Raw genomic sequence first — 16,940 nt, 5'->3', positions numbered from 1 at the left:
TTACCCCTCACTCCACGGGCTCTGTTTCCCAGTATTCACAAACACACTACCCATCAGGAACTCGGACGCACCAGGAAGCTCCAAATGCCTGGACCACAGTTGGCTCTTTTAAAACTAGGGAGTGAGGGGCTGGGGATTTAGCTCAGTGGCAAAGCGCCTGCCTAGCGCAAGGTCGTGAGTTCGGTTCCCGGTACCGGAGAAAAACCAAAACCAAAAAAAAAAAAAATAAATAAATAAAACTAGGGAGTGGATTCTAACTTTCCTTCCTTCCTTCTTCCTCTTTCCCTCCCTCCTTCACTCCTTCCTTCCTTCCTTCCTTCCTTCCTTCCTTCCTTCCTTCCTTCCTTCATCCTCCCTCCCTTTCGTGTTTGAAGCACAGATGCTCTCTACTTTTGTGTGCCCACACTGCAGTGTGAACTCCAGAGGTAAGAAAGACGCTGAGATCCTGGCCCCCGCTGTCAGTGGGCCTGAGTTCAGTAACATTCCTGCCCTGCCCAGCGTCACTGTTGGCCCTGACTCAATATGACACAGGCCACAGGATGTGACCCTCAGGTAGTAGTTTCGCCATGGTGTGGACAGTGTGCTGACAAATGCTGTCCTCTTCTGGACTTGAGCCAGGCTCCTCTGACCCCGGCCTGACCCTGGGCTCCTCTCTGTCCGGCAGAGCTCAGGGTGAGTGAGAAGCCCACTGAGTCAGTGATGCAAACCCCACCTCAGCGCCTGACAGTCCCGGCCTCTGTCACACGGCCTCTATCACGCGGCCTGCCTGCAGTGATGGGGTCCCATTGTGTCCCCATCCCCAGTGCATCCTTGGAGATCTCGCATGGTTGTGTATGCCCACTGGTCAGGGTGAAAGCTGGGGGCGGCCGGTGTCCCCCTGCAGGGTCCCACTGCAGTGGCCCTGAGTCCCCTTGCCATGTTTCACAATGTGTGGGCGAATCTTTTTCTACACCTCCTATTGATTCTCTAACATGAGACAGGTGCGGACACATTGTTCCCCGGCTGCAGTAGTCTGGGCGCGTCGTGATTTCCTGTGCCTGGCCTCCGCGCTGTAATTTAGACTCTCCCTGCTCTTTGGGCAGCGGTGCCTAGAACTGGGACAGTGCTGCACTTCTGTAGCATCCAGCTCTGTGGATTCCTGCTCACAGTAACTGTGCAGGGCTCTGGCTTGAATCTCAGTGTTTACGAGATGAGCTCTCAGTGCGTGAGCATGCTTGTCTCCTGGCGACCTTTCTCAGAGATCTTACAACACAGGAGAGGAGGATCTTTCTCCTTTAGCCCTTCTGGGAAAACAGCCTGCTGGAGAGCTGGAGATGTTTCCTTGTAGAGTCATAGGCTCTCCTCAGGCAGTGTCCAGAAAGGACCTGGTGGTTAAGCCCTGGGGTGGGGGATAGCTCAGCTTCACAGCGCTGGGAGTGCAGATCTGCAATTTTACCCCTGTGGCCATGCTGAGTTTGCTCCAGAGCCCAGGTTTGGAGCTGCCCCTCAGGGAGAGGGTGACTGGAGGGGAGAATGTGTCCCTACATACCTCCGATGAGAAGCGTAGTTGCCGGTGATGTGTCCTGAGCCATCACAGCCAGGTGTGGGGCACCTGCAGGGAGAATGCAGATTGGATAACTGATGTGAGTGGAATCCAATCCCCCAGACAATTAACTCCTTATCTACCCAAAAAGCAAACCTTTGTTGCTCAGCCTCCCTATGGAAATGCGGACGTGAGCCAGGAGCCCCCTAGCTCAGTGTCACCATGGACACCTCCAAACCTTCTACTCACAAACCCCTTCTTTCCAAGTGCAAGGACATTTCCAGGAGGGAGTGGTTTGTGCCTGCCTAGGACTCCTCGTACCTCCTTGGCTGCCAGAAGGATGTGGATTCCAGAAAGTGTTCCCTTCAGACATCCCCAGTCTCCTTCCCCTTTCACTACTCTAAGTTCAGCGGAGGCCACCTAACAGCGGGGTTTGTCATTGCAGCAACCCACACACCAGACAAAACACATGACAAGGTCTGCACTGTGGCTAAGAGCCTGGTCTTAGTCAGGGGTCCCTTGCACTGACTCCTGCAGCTCTTGCCAGCCTGGGGAACCCTGGCCTGTACCCAGGTTTCGGGATACAGGTCAGCGATTGTCCCAGACACTCTGGCAGGTCCGAGTCACCCTGAAATCTTTGTCACATTCAGTGACTGAGATTGCAGTGTAGGGGACAGACTGGGATGCACCCAGCCAAGCTGGCAAATGTTACAGAGTGGTTTGAGCACACCTACGCTGCCTCTGCGGAACCTTAGCCTGCAAATCCATCTGTTTTGCAAGTACAGCTTTGCTATGGCTCTAATGGGGGAGAATTGTCTCTGAAGAGTTTTATAAATATTGTGTTCCATATAACTTCTCAAACAAGCCTTTCTGAGAATAAGCAGCTGGGACTACAAAACGTTTCCACTTTGAGCTATTCCACTGCTTGTGTGCCTCCTTGAGTGTAAAAATTAAGGGACAAAAAATGAAAAAGAATTCCTCTTTCCATTAAATTCATAACCCTCCAAAAGTAACAAGGATGAAGTTCTATTGTGGGCAACACAACCTCTTAGTACTGCTGCTCAAACCATGGTCTGTGTACCTCCTACTCAATGAGGGCCTGAAATCTTGCCAAAGACAGAGTCACATGTTTTCAATATTACATAAATGTGTCCTGCAAAGGCATTTTGCCTTCCCCTCAGAGGTCACTCTGGGTAGTGGATGCTCAGGGCAGGCTGGCACAGTCCACCCCTGTGATGGCTTCCTCCAGATCAGATGAGAGTGTCAGGAAACTACAGCAAATTGGACACATTTCAAGTGTGAAAGTTGCACTTTGACACTTGGGTGTGTAAACAATTTACAGTGTTCAGGTATTTTCTATTTTTCCTTTAGTTTTGAGAAGGGAATGTGATTCCAGATTTTAGAATAGAGAAATCAGTATTTTTCTTCTCATAACAATTTGAATTAAAAGTTGAGGTTCAGTGTATGGCCCGTGCAGGGGAGAATAAAAACTAACTGAAGGAAAAGGAAAGGTGGGAATTTTTGCTGGGTGTCTGTGAATACCTCAGCTCATCAGGAACTGGGATGCTTAAAACAAAGGCTTGCAGGGAAAGGCTGGTTGCCGTATTTTGAAGAGAATCAGCATCTCGAAACAAGAACTCCAGAGCAGACTGTAGACTTTGACAAAATGATGGCTATGTATATGTACTGGATCCATGTGCCATCTAGCTGGGGCCATCCAACCAATTGTAAATATTTTCCCAGAAGAAGGTAACTGACTGAAGTGAAGTACCTGATTTCCCAAAGGACACCTGGCGTGGGTAGTGGGGAGATCCCGGGAAGCTCATAGAGGAGGGAAATTTGGAGAAAGCAAGCTCATGCTCAGAGAAGCTAATCTTTACTTGAGTGTCCATATTGGAAATGTACCCGTACACATGTTCCTCTTAGCCAGGAAGACATATTTGGTGGCCTTATTTTATTTATTGTTTTTGCTCAAGAAAAATGATTCATAAACTCTTCCTAGTTTAAGTATTTAGTGTGAATTTATTTAAAAGGCACTCCTTTTCCGTAAAGGTAGACATGTTCCATGTCTTGCTTTGGTGGAGATGCAGGGTGTTGTCATATTAGTTTCATAACTAATATGATGTAATGAAAATCAGAGTTCATTACTTATTAAAAAAAAAAACTTTACAGCCGTGTACATGTTTAACTGCCTTTCACACATGTCTGATTTATTGTCCGGTAAGTATATGTGCCGCCAAAGCTAGCACATTATTATCTGGTAAGAAAAACGGTGTTTCAGCTCTCCTTTTTTCAGTATGAAAACACAAAAATCACGGATTTCGTTCATTTTCAGAGTTTTCACTCTGTTGGGGGAAAAAGAGAAAGCGGTCTTTCTCTCTTTAAGGTCTGTTTTATTTCCAGGGTTTCGGGAAGCGGAAGGGTGGGCTCGCGCTCAGCTCTGCGCTGCTAGGCACGCGCTTGTACGGACCTTCGAGCGCCCCCGACCCCGCGGAGCTGGAACCTAGCAGAAGGGCGGCTTATGCACGCTGCCGTTCAGCTCCACACCCTTAGGTGGCGCCCGAGGACCACAGAAGGCAGCAGGGCACGGTGGGCAGTGGTGCAGTGGGGCTTCTTCCAGAGGTTCTGGTGTTCATTTCCTTAATTGTTCAAGACCTTAAGGCTTTAAAAAATTTTTAGATTCAGACAGGTTTCCTAGCTTTAAAAAAAATCTCCAAAAAACCCTATCTCGGGTAAGTCTGTCTGTTTCTAGTCACCTCTCCTTTATTCTACGTGCACCAGTCCCCTCAAACAAAGGTACTTCTTATGCACCCTAAACATACCCACTAATAAGAAAATAAATTCTTTTGTGAATAAAAAAAAAAAAGAAATCTCAACATGCAAAAAAAGTACAGTTTTCTGCAGTTACTGGGGGAGGAAGCGATGGCTCATCTAACAAAGGGAATCTGGGTGTCTTGGAGGCCGTGGGCTCCAGGATCGGAAGACAGAGATGGGGTGGGATGGGTCGATGCACCGCAATCGATGGGCGCCTGTGCATCCAGCACAACGCTCCCCGAGGCCGGCCCACGTGCGGCCATCCCAGTCCCTGAGCTGTGGGAGAGCGGCTGCGTGTCCATGGAAACGGCCCTCCACTCCTGGCTGGAGGCTCCCAGCACAAGCGTGCTGGCCGAAGGAGCAGAAGAAGGCGCCTGAAAGGACATCCTGTCCCTTCTTGCCTTTCTGCTTCTTACCACCAGGGAAGGACTTGGGCGGGTTTAAATCCTTAGAGCTAAGGATGCAGAGTTGTATGAAATCAAACACTTGGCCTTATCTGTGTATTTTCTTTTCTACTCCAAATGTACCCTGGGTAAAAACACTCAGAGAAAGAAATTGATGAATAAATAATCTCAAAATCTGTGCTTGCTGCCTCTCGGATATACTCAAGACAAAAATATTCTCAATCTGCTTGCACTATCTTGATCTCATGTTTGCCTTCATATTAAGCAATAATAAGAGAACATATTCTCTGTTGGTACCTATTAGTATCTGGCTGGGTAAACAGGTCTGGTATTGACATTTTTAAATAGTGATAGGAAATCATAATAAAACATTTTAAATAGTTCTTAATTTGTGGGACCTGCAGATGCAGGCAACATCTTAAAAAAGAATAAATCCAGGAGTGCTCACGAACATGCGCATTCTGACCTTGGGGCAATTGCTCTTTCCAGTAGCAGTGACTGTAGTCCTGTTGCCTTTGTACATCTGAGAAACTGGAGAGACCCCCAAATCTGAGAACCTGTGTCCTTCTGTACTTTGGGGTTTCTCTTTCTTATTCACCACTAAGAACATATTGAACTTTTATAAGAATCGTCATCAGATGTATCTTCTTAGAGGTCATCAGATACATCTTCTGACATCTAAGACAAATTTGGTGTCTGTGCTCTAGAATATATACTCATAGAAGTCAGCCAGGCATGGTGGTGCATGCATGTAATCCCAGCACAATGCGGGGGCTGAGGCAGGAGAACTGCAAGTTCCAGTCCAGGCAGAACAACTTAGGGAGATGCAGTCTCCAAATAAAAAGAAAGGGTTGCAGATGTAGTTGGATACAAAGGCCCTGGGTTCAATCCCCAGTGCTACAGAGAAGAAAAAAAAAAGTCATGCAGTTTTGCACTGACACACATCACAAAGACGGGGCAACCACCAGTGCATCTCATGTCTTCCTTTGATTTGTCCTCAGCAAGGTGCAAATCTCTGCACTCAGCACTCTGGTTTTCTTCCCTTGCGAAACCACAGCCTGAGAAAGGGCCCTAGCAACAGAGCCGCTGCCTCCCCTGACTGAAGTTGCAGTACTGGTTAATTATTCAGCAGACCGTCTCCTGCTCTGTTCTGCCCTCCTTCCCTCTGCTTTCCAAAAAGAATGCAATGATGATGCTTAAATCGATGCTCAAAGTTATGTTCAGACGTGACGTTCTTTGGGGTGGGCGTGCTCTCTGGTTACAGGAGTGTGCACAGGAAGAGGAAGTACACTTGCGTTGGAGGTGGGCTGAGCAGGGAACACACTTCTCACCAAGCGCCTGAGCTATGCAAGTTAGGGACTCCCTAGAGCACCCCAACATTTGTTCTGTGGGGTTGCATAAGGCTGTGCTCGCTCTTGCCGGACACAATGTGGGTTAGACAGCCAGGGGCTCTGTGTCCTTGGAGAGTAGGGTCACACTGGCAGGCAGGATGTCCTTGCAGGGCAAGGGCCTAGAGTGAGCTTCTTATTGTACCAGGAAATCTGACTTTAAAACATGCCTTGGTTTGGAGCTTGGTGTCTAGGCCAAGACAAAAAAACCCTGAGTGTGTGAAACAAGGATGCGAAGTGCTGGACAGAGGTACTTTGAAGAATCTCAGGGGGAGCCCTTGAGTAGTGCTTTTTTTTTAATTCTTTTGTTACATGGCAACTCTAAGTCAGTAAAATACAAAATATGAAAAAACCCTTTTTTTTTTTCTTAGTGCCCTCAATTTTAAAAGAAATCATAAAAATGTAAAGTTAGGCCTTGTCTATAGTAGCTAAGCACATTTGAAGGAATGATTCTGGCTATGTGTATAAAAATTTGCCCCATGTACATAGTTTCTAAGTATATTTCTTTATTTTCATTCTTTGTGCCATGCAAATGAGAATCAATAAAGAAATGCAAAAAGGGGCAAAATGAACATCTTTCTTCCTTCTTTCCTCTCTTTCTTTCTTTTTCTTTCTGAGACATGGTCTCACTGTGTAGTCCGTGCTGGCCTTGGACTCATTATGTGGCCCAGGTTGGCCTCAGACTCCAGGCATCTCCTGCCTCAGCCTCCTAAGCACTAGGTTTATAGGCATGAGTCCCCACACCTGACTGTAAAATAAAGACATTAAAATGCAGCTGATAAATGCTCATCCTTACTCTACAGCTCTGCCACTCTGTCTGCAAATGGAAAGAACCAGGTGATTATAAGCAGTACAAACTTCTGGCCAATCTCTTGAACATATTGCCTAGAACTCAAAATAGGACAGAATCCTGTAAGTCACTTTGCATTTATCAGGTACTCAGGACTTTCTCTTTCTTTAAAACCCCGTGTTATGTGTACACATTTGCAAATTTGTCCCAAGACAGGGACCCTATGTTGAGCCTGGGTGGCTTCCCAGCCACCTGCCTGGCTGGGTCCTCCCTGGGTGGACCCTCATCCCTGCCTCCCTGCCTGCTCCTTCCTCCCTTCCTCCCTTCCTCCCTTCCTCCCTTCCTCCCCTCCTTCCTTCCCAGCAAACAGCCAGCTGGGCATCCTGGGCACAGACCTGCGCTTCCCTGGGGCACACAGAGTTGAGGGAGGAGTGTGTGGGTGTCATGCCCTCACCCTGAGACTCCTTTGAGGACCCCTATTTTGCTCTACTCCTCCAGTCCTGGGACCTCTGTGCTGGAAGACCCCACAGATGTCTGTGGCATCCCGAGAGGCGCTCACTGACTCTCTGAGGCAGGGAACATGAAGACACAGAGCTAATGCTCAAAGTCCTAGGTGTGACTCGTGGCTGATAGGACAGCAGGCACTGTGTGAGTGGAGTGGATGGCTCAGGCAGCCACCAGGGGTCCTTATTGGCTCCAGGGTGCCTACCACAGTGCGTCCTTCAACGGTGGGGATGAATTCTAGTGATGTAGGGTCAGGGGTTGTCCGTGGCCCCAGGATCCTGGAAGGATGTGGGTAAACCCAGTGGGTGCAGCTTCCTGCATATTGTGTGCTTGGCATTGAGCTGGGTGGCATGTGCACGGTGCAGCCTGGGTACATGCACACGCAGTGTATTACCACCCTGAGTGCTGTAGGCAGCTATAACACCATGGTAACTGTGTATACATCTAGCCGCATCTAAACATAGAAAAGCAGGCGTTTTCCAGCTCCTTGACAATGCTGTGAGACTACTGGGGTGTATGTGGCCCAGTATCGGCCCAAACATGGTCAGGCAGTGTGTGACCAGCTGTCCTAGCTGGAGTGCATGTGATATTCTGCAAGGCTCATTTGATGGCGTGTTTATTGCACGCCTACTGGCGCAGGTTTAATTTTGACTCAGAGTATCTGACTGGCACTGAGTGAATCCTGCCTTCCAGTGCCCCTGACTTGGGTGGCCCCGAAGTGCCCCAGGGGAGTGTGCACTGTACTGGCTTTTGGTTTCAGCACTGGGTGGTAAGGGACATGGGACCCACCATGGAGCAGGTGAGGAGACCGCCCTGCACACGCTGCCTTTCTGCAGGACCCTCCAGCTGCTGGCGGGCTCTGTGGGGGGCACACTGGGCTGCCTGGCAGCTGTGTCTCATGCTGCATGCAGTGCTGTTATTCCAGATCCTTCCATCATGCAGCCTAAGGTCCTAACTCATAGGTCATCTGCGTGGCACATGCTGCCCTTGCAGTCGGGGGTGGACGCCTAGCTCAGACCCCTCAGTGCCAACACTGAAAACTGCTGGACGGCAGATGGCGTCCCAGATACATCCGGCAGTCAGTCGGCTCCTGTCCAGTGCGGCAGAACGTACCTAGCACATCCTGATGTCCCCTTCATTTAACGGGGTGTGTCCAGGGAAACTGCTGCCAGAGCACATGCACGTCCAGCAGCAGTGGGCCAGCTAAACAAGAGGCGGGGCAGCTGCAGTCAGAATTGGAATTGGACTCGGAGGACCCATGCAAAAAAAAAAAAAAAAATACAAAAGGTGACTGGCGCAGCTGACTCAAGGCCACAGAATCCAACATTCCTCACTGCCAGCCCTCACCAGGGTCAGGGGTACATTCAGGGCCTGACACATTCACCAAACGCTCCCGATGCGGGGTGGAGGTTGCATCTGACATGCACGGGGTCCCGCCTGGGTCTGGGGGGCTGGGCCCGGAAGTACTCACCTTCTGTTGCTAATGGAGGTCTAGGGCAGTCAGTGCCGTTTATGGTATTGAAAGGCAAAGTGTAATGATAGTGTGTAGGTGGATATAGGGGATTCCTTTCTGGCCACGGCACAAGGTTTTGGTGTGTAAGATGAATGCATCTACTGTATCCTGAGATGGACCTAAATGATCGCTCTCAGCAAGGGTCCTACCTCTATGAGTGGAAGGCTTTTGTGAACTTATGCCCCTGGTCTTGATGCTAAGTCATCAGACAGGCAAGGGTGAGCTGGTGACCACTGACTCTGGTGATGCGGACGTGACAGGGAGGGGTGGGGGGTTCTTTGCAAGGGCTTCTCCTTGACTGTGACCGTCTTCCCCACACCACGAGCACCGGGGCTGCACTCAAGGTAGACTGAACTCTGCCACGTCCACAATGCCTCTCCCGCTGAAAGCACTTCACACCCACAGGCAGTCACAGCCAGCTCACACACATCCCCTGCAAGGCCTGGCTACTGCAGGCAGGACAGCTCACTCAGTGTCCCCAGACCTAAGGATGCAGACAGAGCCCTGAACGTCGGAGAGACCTGCTGCATGGGTAAACAAAGCTCATCGTGTCATAGGAGGGCAATCCATGTCTCTGTCTATGGATGGCTTAGCATCCTTGTCAGTTAAGTGGGGAAAGCATTTCTAGCACTGAAAAGCAAGTCAGCTTGCAAAAACCTCTGACCTTGGCCAGCCTTGGGAGAGGCAGGTTATGGGGGTAACAGGCAGGGCACACGCATTTCTTTGGTAGCTAAGACAGTGCTCCTTATCTTTAACATTCTTCTTACTCTGGTTGTTCCTGTCTGTTTGTTTCTGCATGTGTCAAGTGTATGGATCTTTTATTGTTTGAAGTCCCTGTCTTATCTCCAAGAGAAAACATTTTTTATCCTAGTCAGGAGAAATTAAAGGATCCCACGTTCCACCCGCAGTCTGTGGAGCCGCAGCCTTAGAAATCTTGCCTTCTCTCTTCCTCAATGCGGCTTCCTGCCCTCCTCTTGTTTCTAACTATCTGGTTTTAAAGCTTTTATCTTTAGTTTATTTTCTCCCCTTTCAGTCCTTTATTCTATAAAAAAGAAGTATGTCTTTCTTCCTTTCTTCCTACAAAACCTGCATTTTCTCCTTGTTTTAAATATGGCTTTTTTTGGGTAGGGGAAGGTGTCAAACTGAAAAAGATTTCACAGATTTAATTTTGTGAGAGGTTTTAGAAAAAGGTTAATCAATATCCTTATTTTACAGACAGGGAAATAGATTAGAATCAGAGAAGCATCTTATTAACAGTCACACAGAAGTGATGTACTTAAGGTTATAAGAAATTCTCTGCTGTCATCTTCCAGTCAGTCTCTGTGAGAAGAATCTACCTATTTCCACCTCGGACACCTCCCAGCCTGCAGCCATTGAGTGACCCGTCCCCGCCACTTCCGGGGAAGAGCCTTTTCCTTGTCTGTATGGTTGATAAATCCATCTTTATGGACATTTCAGGTCTTACAGACCTGGGGAGAGTGGGAGAGATAGTATAAAAGTGCCTTAAGGATTCTCTAAACTGGTGGATATCAAGGACATCACTGTCTGTGACGTCTGAAATACCACCTCCCTCTTGATTTTGAGGAGGGCTGGCGTGAGAGCAGCAGTCAGAGGTGTTGGTCCCAGGCCTACGCCTCCACTGACCTGGAGGGGATCAGGATGAGAAATGAAGCAGGGAGGGAAGAGGACAGAGGAAGGGAGGGGAGAGGGACGTGAGAGGGAGCAGATGCAGTGGCCCGCAGATCTGGGGACACCGGCATGTTGGACAGTGTTGCAGGTCCAGTGTGTAGAGGCCTGGTGGACATGTGCTCTCCTCTGTGTCCAGAGGGCAGGGGGCCCAGCACGGCTGTGCTCACTCTAGGGCTCTGTCCCTGCTGGGATCTCAGGGAGAGAAAACCAGCTGTCAATTCCTCGAATGGCTCCCAACTCTGGGGGCAGCCTGAACCGAGGTCGCTCAGGTGGCAGGATTAAACAAGAGGTGCTATCTGTGCTCATCCAGGGCCCGGAGGTGAGGGGCAAAGGATGTGGACAAGGGAAGGGCACTGAGAGGGCATCAGGCCCTGCTAGAGAAGCATAGAGTCTCTCTCATCTGTGCAAACAGCGCCGGAGGGGGAATGCGCTGATGGAAGAAGGGAAGTGCACACGGAAGAACAGAACAAAGCAAACTGCGATAAACTGAGCGTGTAAAGGGCTGGGGATATAGCTCAGTGGCATAAGTGCCTGCCTGGCAAGCACAAGGTCCTGAGATCAATTCCCGATACACACACAAAAAAATTAAATAAATAAAAATAAAAACAGTGTGCGACTGAGCTCAGACACAGGATCTCAAGATGGTGACCTTCACCTGACCTTCCTCCCATGATGATGGCGGAAGGACTGATTGTAGGACAAAGACAAAGCCCTGACTACTGGGGAGAAGCAGTATGTACAACCCCGGTCTGGGAGTGCAGGAAGATGCATTATGAGCTAAGCATTTAGCTCAGAGAAGATGCCAGAGAAGCCTTACATCTGTGGGGGCATCTCAGGAGGGGTAGGAGACCGCCCTCCAAGTGCTCCCGGGGCCTCCGCAGCAAGAGAGTCTGACCGTGTGTCTGACAAAGGAGGAGGGGCTGTGGTGAGAAGCTGTTCAGCCTGGGGCAGTTGGGCCACCGTGGGTGACCACTGAGAAGAGTTCCAGGCGTCTCATAGCCTGAGGGAGCCCCGTGAAGACAGCAAGTGTCCATTGCTTCTCCCTGGAGGTGACAAAACGTCTTGTGGGAATTCTAGGAAGTGCCTGTGTCCCTTGATGCCTCTGCCCCTTCCTGCCCCACTCCCTGCTTTGATTAGCACCATCCCCCAGAATCCTCTGAGGGTCCCTCCTCCCGTCCTCTGTGTCCTGCCTTGCCCTGGTGCTGAGTATGCATGCGGATCCGGGTCTGTGTTTACTGGTGGGTGGCAGGGGCTCCTCTGCGTGGGCTGAGCCCCTCAGGCTACGCCAATGGCTGCCATCTTCTGCAGCAACGGGAGGCTGCGCTGTGGGCTCCTCCTCTCTGGGTATCAGAGGTTGCTGTCCACACAACCTCAGTTTCCTGATTAGTATTCGAGGCGCTTAGATCCACAGACCGGGCCTCAAGCCAGAGCAGATGGCAAACTTGATGTGTGGCCTGTCCAAGTGTCCGCCTTCCTTTGCCTGGCTGGAGAGGGGCATCTCAGTCCTCGGCCAGCTGTGCCCCTCCATGAGCTTTCCCTCCACCACAGCCTCAGCTCTGTTCAGAAGAGCCAGAGGGCTGATTTCTCCCGTTCTTGTATTTCTGCCAGAAACCCTTGCTCTGCAGTACCAGCCTGCACTTTTTTGGAGAGGCAAGAAGGAAAGAAGGTGGCTTCCTGCTTGCAGGGGCTCTCCAGCCTTCCTGCAGAGTCTTGCTAGCCCTAAGGGATCCTGTTGACTTCTAGACTGAGGGGCTCAGAGCTTGGGAACACAGGCACCCCGGCAGTCCTGCCTGGAACCCCAGGACTCAGTTCAGCTCAGTATTCAACCTTTGTGAATCCTGGCTTTGTAGCCACAGAATTGGAAAAGCACGGCCTTCAGCCCTCTCGGGTCTTGTGAGGACAGAGCTCACACCATGCACTCAGGCAGTTCTGCTCTTGTTGTTTCTGTTGCTTTTCAAAATGGGCTGGGTTGGAGAGGCCCCCTACTCCCTGGAGGCTGGGGACATTCTTTCTCGCATTGCCTCAGGGGATTGTGTGAGGGCCACTCAGACTTCCTGAGGCAGAAGGACCCATAGACTTTGCAAGCTTGTGCCACAGGAGAATGAGCCCCGCTGCCCCAGCTGTGCGTCTCCCGACAGTCGCCCAGTGAGAGCCCGGAGTGCACTGTCTCCACCGACCTTTGCTCACTCCCTTGTCCCACCAGCAGCTGCTGCCATCCCTGCTTTTTAGAGGAAACCGGCCTGGCCATTTGCAATTTGCAGAGTGGGGAGCAGGCTTGGAATCCAGCTGTCTGGCCTGGACCACTGAGCTGCCATGCGGTCCAGAGGGCATGGCAGAGGACGTGTGCATATTCAGAAAGGAAGATGGATTCATGTAGGTGTGGCACAGGGACAGGGAACCATGGGGCTTAGTAGCTGAACAAGGAAAGAGTGGCACTACAGCTTCAGCCTACTGGAAGTGTAGTCATGACAACCATGCAGGAGAGGAAGGAGGGAATGCAGGAGACCTCCTGGCCGGTAGAGGGACAGAAACCTCTGGCCCAGACCTCAGGCAAGGTCGTGACAAGTGCTGGCTCTGGGGAAGGTGGCGCTTGCCAGTTCCCTGCTGAGGCTGCGTGCACCACTCCGAGGGACACAGGCTGCTCCCTGCTTCAGGTTCCAGGGCCCGGAACATGCACTGGTGTGTGTCCTCTTATCTATGGCTTGGCCTGTCGTTGGGGCTTTAGCTCAAACGTCTTCGAGGTTGTTCTCAGCATGGAGGACATGGAGTTGAGACAAAGTCCTGGACCTCAAGGGCCACGGAGCCTGGCTGGACAGGGAAGTGGCCTCCTGTGAGGACTCAGTCAGGGGATGACCTTGGGTGGCCAGATGGGTGAGCCCGGGGCCCAGTGGGGAGGAGGGCTTGGCCAAATCTAGCTCTGTCTGCAATTCCTGCTCACTGCAGAGTCTGTGTGAGATAAAAAGTGTGGTGATTAAATATAGATATGCTCATTAATGCAAATATGTAGACTCAGGCCATTGTTAAAACATTACCTTCATTATATTAACTGTTCGCCTTTAATACGGAACCAGAATTTGTTCCAGATAAAAGAACATTGTTGTGGGGTTTGCTGACTGTGGCGAATGGAAGTATTAACAGTATCTATCTTTATTTACTGACCCTTTAACAGCCTTGGCTCTGGTTTTTAAGAAAATTATTTTGAAATGTGGCTGCCTGAAGTGAATTTTAATAGTAACTTCACTTGCCTAATGCTAAAAATGTGTTTCTTAGGAAAAGAATTGCATTCTGAAAATGATTTGTTGTTATGTGAGCTCTAAAGGATGAACAGGGATGATTTCTGGAAGAAAAGGAAGGAAGGATTCTCTCGGAGGATGAGGCTTGCAGAAATTTCTAATCCTCAAGTCTTGCATGTGCCCCCCTGGGACAGGCCTTTGGGGCCCCTTCCTGTGCAGAAGGCAGGGTGGGCGCTGCCAGCCTAGGGGGAGGTGCTTTGAAGATTGGTGCAGGGCCAGGGGCGATCCACAGTTCTTCCTGGGCCCCCCCTCCCCCGTGGTCCAGGCTGCCCTGGGGCTGGGAGGAAGGTGGGAAGAGGGAGTGAGTTGCTATGGCAACCTGGTTGCTAGGCTCTCTCTTTCCTCAACCATCCCTGCAGTGCAGGCTGGTTCCATAATGTGCAAGGGGAAAAAAAAAAAGCCTGGATCAGCTCCTTAAGGTGCTGAGCAGCTAGGTGCTGAGAAGAGGGATAGATGCCCTGCGGGTGGGATGGTCAGAGCACCCAGGAGTGGGGGAGGCCTTTGGAGGAGGAGGCTGCAGCCCAAGCACTGCGTCTCCAGAGTAATATTGCGCTGAGCCCAGCAGCCACTTGGAAACACACATTCGTCCTCCCAGAACTTGAGGGGAATCTCAGGCCTTGGGTGCCTCCAGACCACAAGCTGCCTGCTGCCAGAACAGTCCAAGGTTCAGGCTACTGAAGGCAGTCCCAGTCACACGGGCGCAGGCTCAGCTGGGGTTAAGTGGGGCACAATCGTCCTGTGTTTGCTGTAGTTCTCCTTTTTACGCACCACTCTTTCTCTAGAGGACTGGAGGCAACACCTGGAGTTTCGTGCTGTGCTGGTTTGTGGGATGGCCTTGTACATCTCTCATGGGAAACAGGCCCAGGAATAAGGGAGGGGAGGGGCGTTAGGTGGGGAGGCTTCTGAGACCTGGCAGCGGAGCCCCACCCTCTCAGGAGCCAGCTCTATACTATAGGCTCAGCCTTCTGTGCTGGTGTGTGTGTGTGTGAATGTAGGTGTGCATGTATGATGTGTCTGAGTGTACACTGTGTGCCTACATGTGTGGGGTGTTAGCATATGTGTACATATACATGCATGTATGCACGTGTGGTGTGGATGTATGTGTGTTGCATGTGCATGTGGGTATATGCTCTGTGGAGTATGTGCGTGGGTATGTAGGTGTGTATATGCCTGTGTGCATGTGTGTTGAGTGTGTGCATGCTCTGCATACATCTGTGTAAATGCCTGTGTGAGGTGGGTACTTACAGGTGTTACATATGTGTGTATGGTGTATTTGGTTGTACACTGTGTATGTACATGCTTGTGTGGGTGTTATCATGTGAGTACATACATGCATGTTGTGTGTACACACACAGGGCATTGGCATATGTGTTGCATGTGTGTATATGCATGTGCAGCATGTGTAGAGACTGTGTATATGTGTATACATGTCTGTGTCAGGTGTGTGCATGTGTATCACATTGATGTGCATGTGTGTGGTGTATGCATGCATAAGCATGCGTGAGTGAGTCTGTTTCTGTATGGCATGTGTGTATGTACAGGTGTCCGTGTGCAGTGTGTGTGGTTTCTACCAGGGAGAAGTGACCAATTGCTCTTCATCACGGACTCATGGAAGACGAGGCCTCTCCTTGGTAAGGGCAAACTCCGCACTGAAGGCAGAAGGCAGGCGATGCTTGGTTAATGGTCGGCCATCCTTCCTTCTGGTCTCTGGTGTGTTGTGGAGAGTGTTATCTACAGCTCGCAGGGCTCAGCATCAGGCGTTCAAGTGCTAACTCCTTAGGCCGTCCTCATGTTTCAGCTGGAAATGGTTGAGAGAGGAGGAGCCCGAGGGGCACAAAATCAAGGAACAAGCAGAGGTTGCTGCACTAGCAGGGCCAGGCAGGGTGGACCTGTGGGCCAGCATGATGGCTGACATCTCCATTCCAGCACACCAGCTGTCACCTCGTAGACCCTCCCAGTTTCAGGTGCACTGGAAATGAACAGACGTCACCCTCTGAGCAGAAAAGCTATCTTCTTGAAGGGTCAGTGAGCAGCTTCGAGAGGTGCTGCAGGGCTGAGAAATCAAGCGTGGGGGTTTGAGGTTCTTCCTTCCTTGGCTGCCGACTCTTGCAGTGGCTCCAGGAAGGACTGATTCCAGCAGCCAGGACTTTTCATCACCGCTTGGTGCAGGTATGCTAGATAATTGGGTGGGCACCAGGAGTGTGGGCTGGCGGGATCTTGGGATCCCCTCGCTGTTTGTCACACCACACTAATGGCTGGACCCATCCAGTCTTCAGACTGCTGGACACTTGGGGACAACTTTTTTTCCTGGAATTTGCTTTTCGCTCCTGCTCTGCTCTCCAAGGGATGCAGGAAGGTTGTGAATAAGGAAGCCAGGGTGGGAGCAGCTGCAGGGACCAGACGCAGTCAGGGAGCACCCTAACCTCATCAGGGAGCAGCCCCATCTGCCCCAGGTGCCCTGTCCCTTCCTCGCCAGAGAATGAGGGGTGACTGCCCACCCTTGTGGCCTTGTGATGGTGTTGCTGTGCAGAGGGGACACAATATACTTCTGTCTGACCCCATGAAAGCTCTGGAAAGCTGAGGTTGGTCTGACTGCTGCTTTTTCTAGGTAAGAAAATGGAAATTAGAAAGTCTAACTGATCGCCAAAGGCCCCGAGGCTGGTGAATGTGGAAGGTTTGACCCACGTGTGTTTTCTCCTTTGTCACCAGGAGGGCTGAAACCTGGCCCAGCTGCTCTACTGGGCTGGGAGCATCACGGTCACTCTCTGTCCTGGTCTCCTGTCTGCATCATCAAGGCCCAACCCGAAGAGAAAGCATGATAAGTACTTGTTGAATGAGCTGGCGTATAGCCTCGGTGACACACGGGACATTTTGGGAGAACAGAAGAACAAGCACATTTAAGACACTGCAATGATGGTTGATGGAGCTCTGGATTTGAACCAGAACTGCTGTTTCTGAGAGTGAGAAGATAGCATCTCTGAGGCTGCAGCAGAGGTCATGGCTGAAATAGCCATTAGGAAGAA

General features: G+C 50.6%; 1 protein-coding gene across 12 annotated transcripts in view; it reads right to left on the bottom strand.

Moving 5' to 3' along the window:
• Positions 1-16,940, bottom strand: part of Myt1l (myelin transcription factor 1-like) — a 398,225-nt gene that overhangs the window by 27,904 nt on the left and 353,381 nt on the right. For all 12 annotated transcript variants that reach the window (XM_005404380.2, XM_005404385.2, XM_005404381.2 and 9 more), the window contains one exon: positions 1,529-1,591. In XM_005404380.2, coding sequence (XP_005404437.1) covers positions 1,529-1,591 — 63 coding nt within the window. The remainder of the gene's footprint in view (positions 1-1,528; positions 1,592-16,940) is intronic.

Source organism: Chinchilla lanigera, unplaced genomic scaffold (assembly GCF_000276665.1).
Source record: "Chinchilla lanigera isolate Chin_1 unplaced genomic scaffold, ChiLan1.0 scaffold00086, whole genome shotgun sequence".
NCBI classification, from domain to species: domain Eukaryota; kingdom Metazoa; phylum Chordata; class Mammalia; order Rodentia; family Chinchillidae; genus Chinchilla; species Chinchilla lanigera.
The sequence above is the reverse complement of the archived record's forward strand: the minus strand, read 5'-3'. Positions and strand labels throughout refer to the sequence as shown.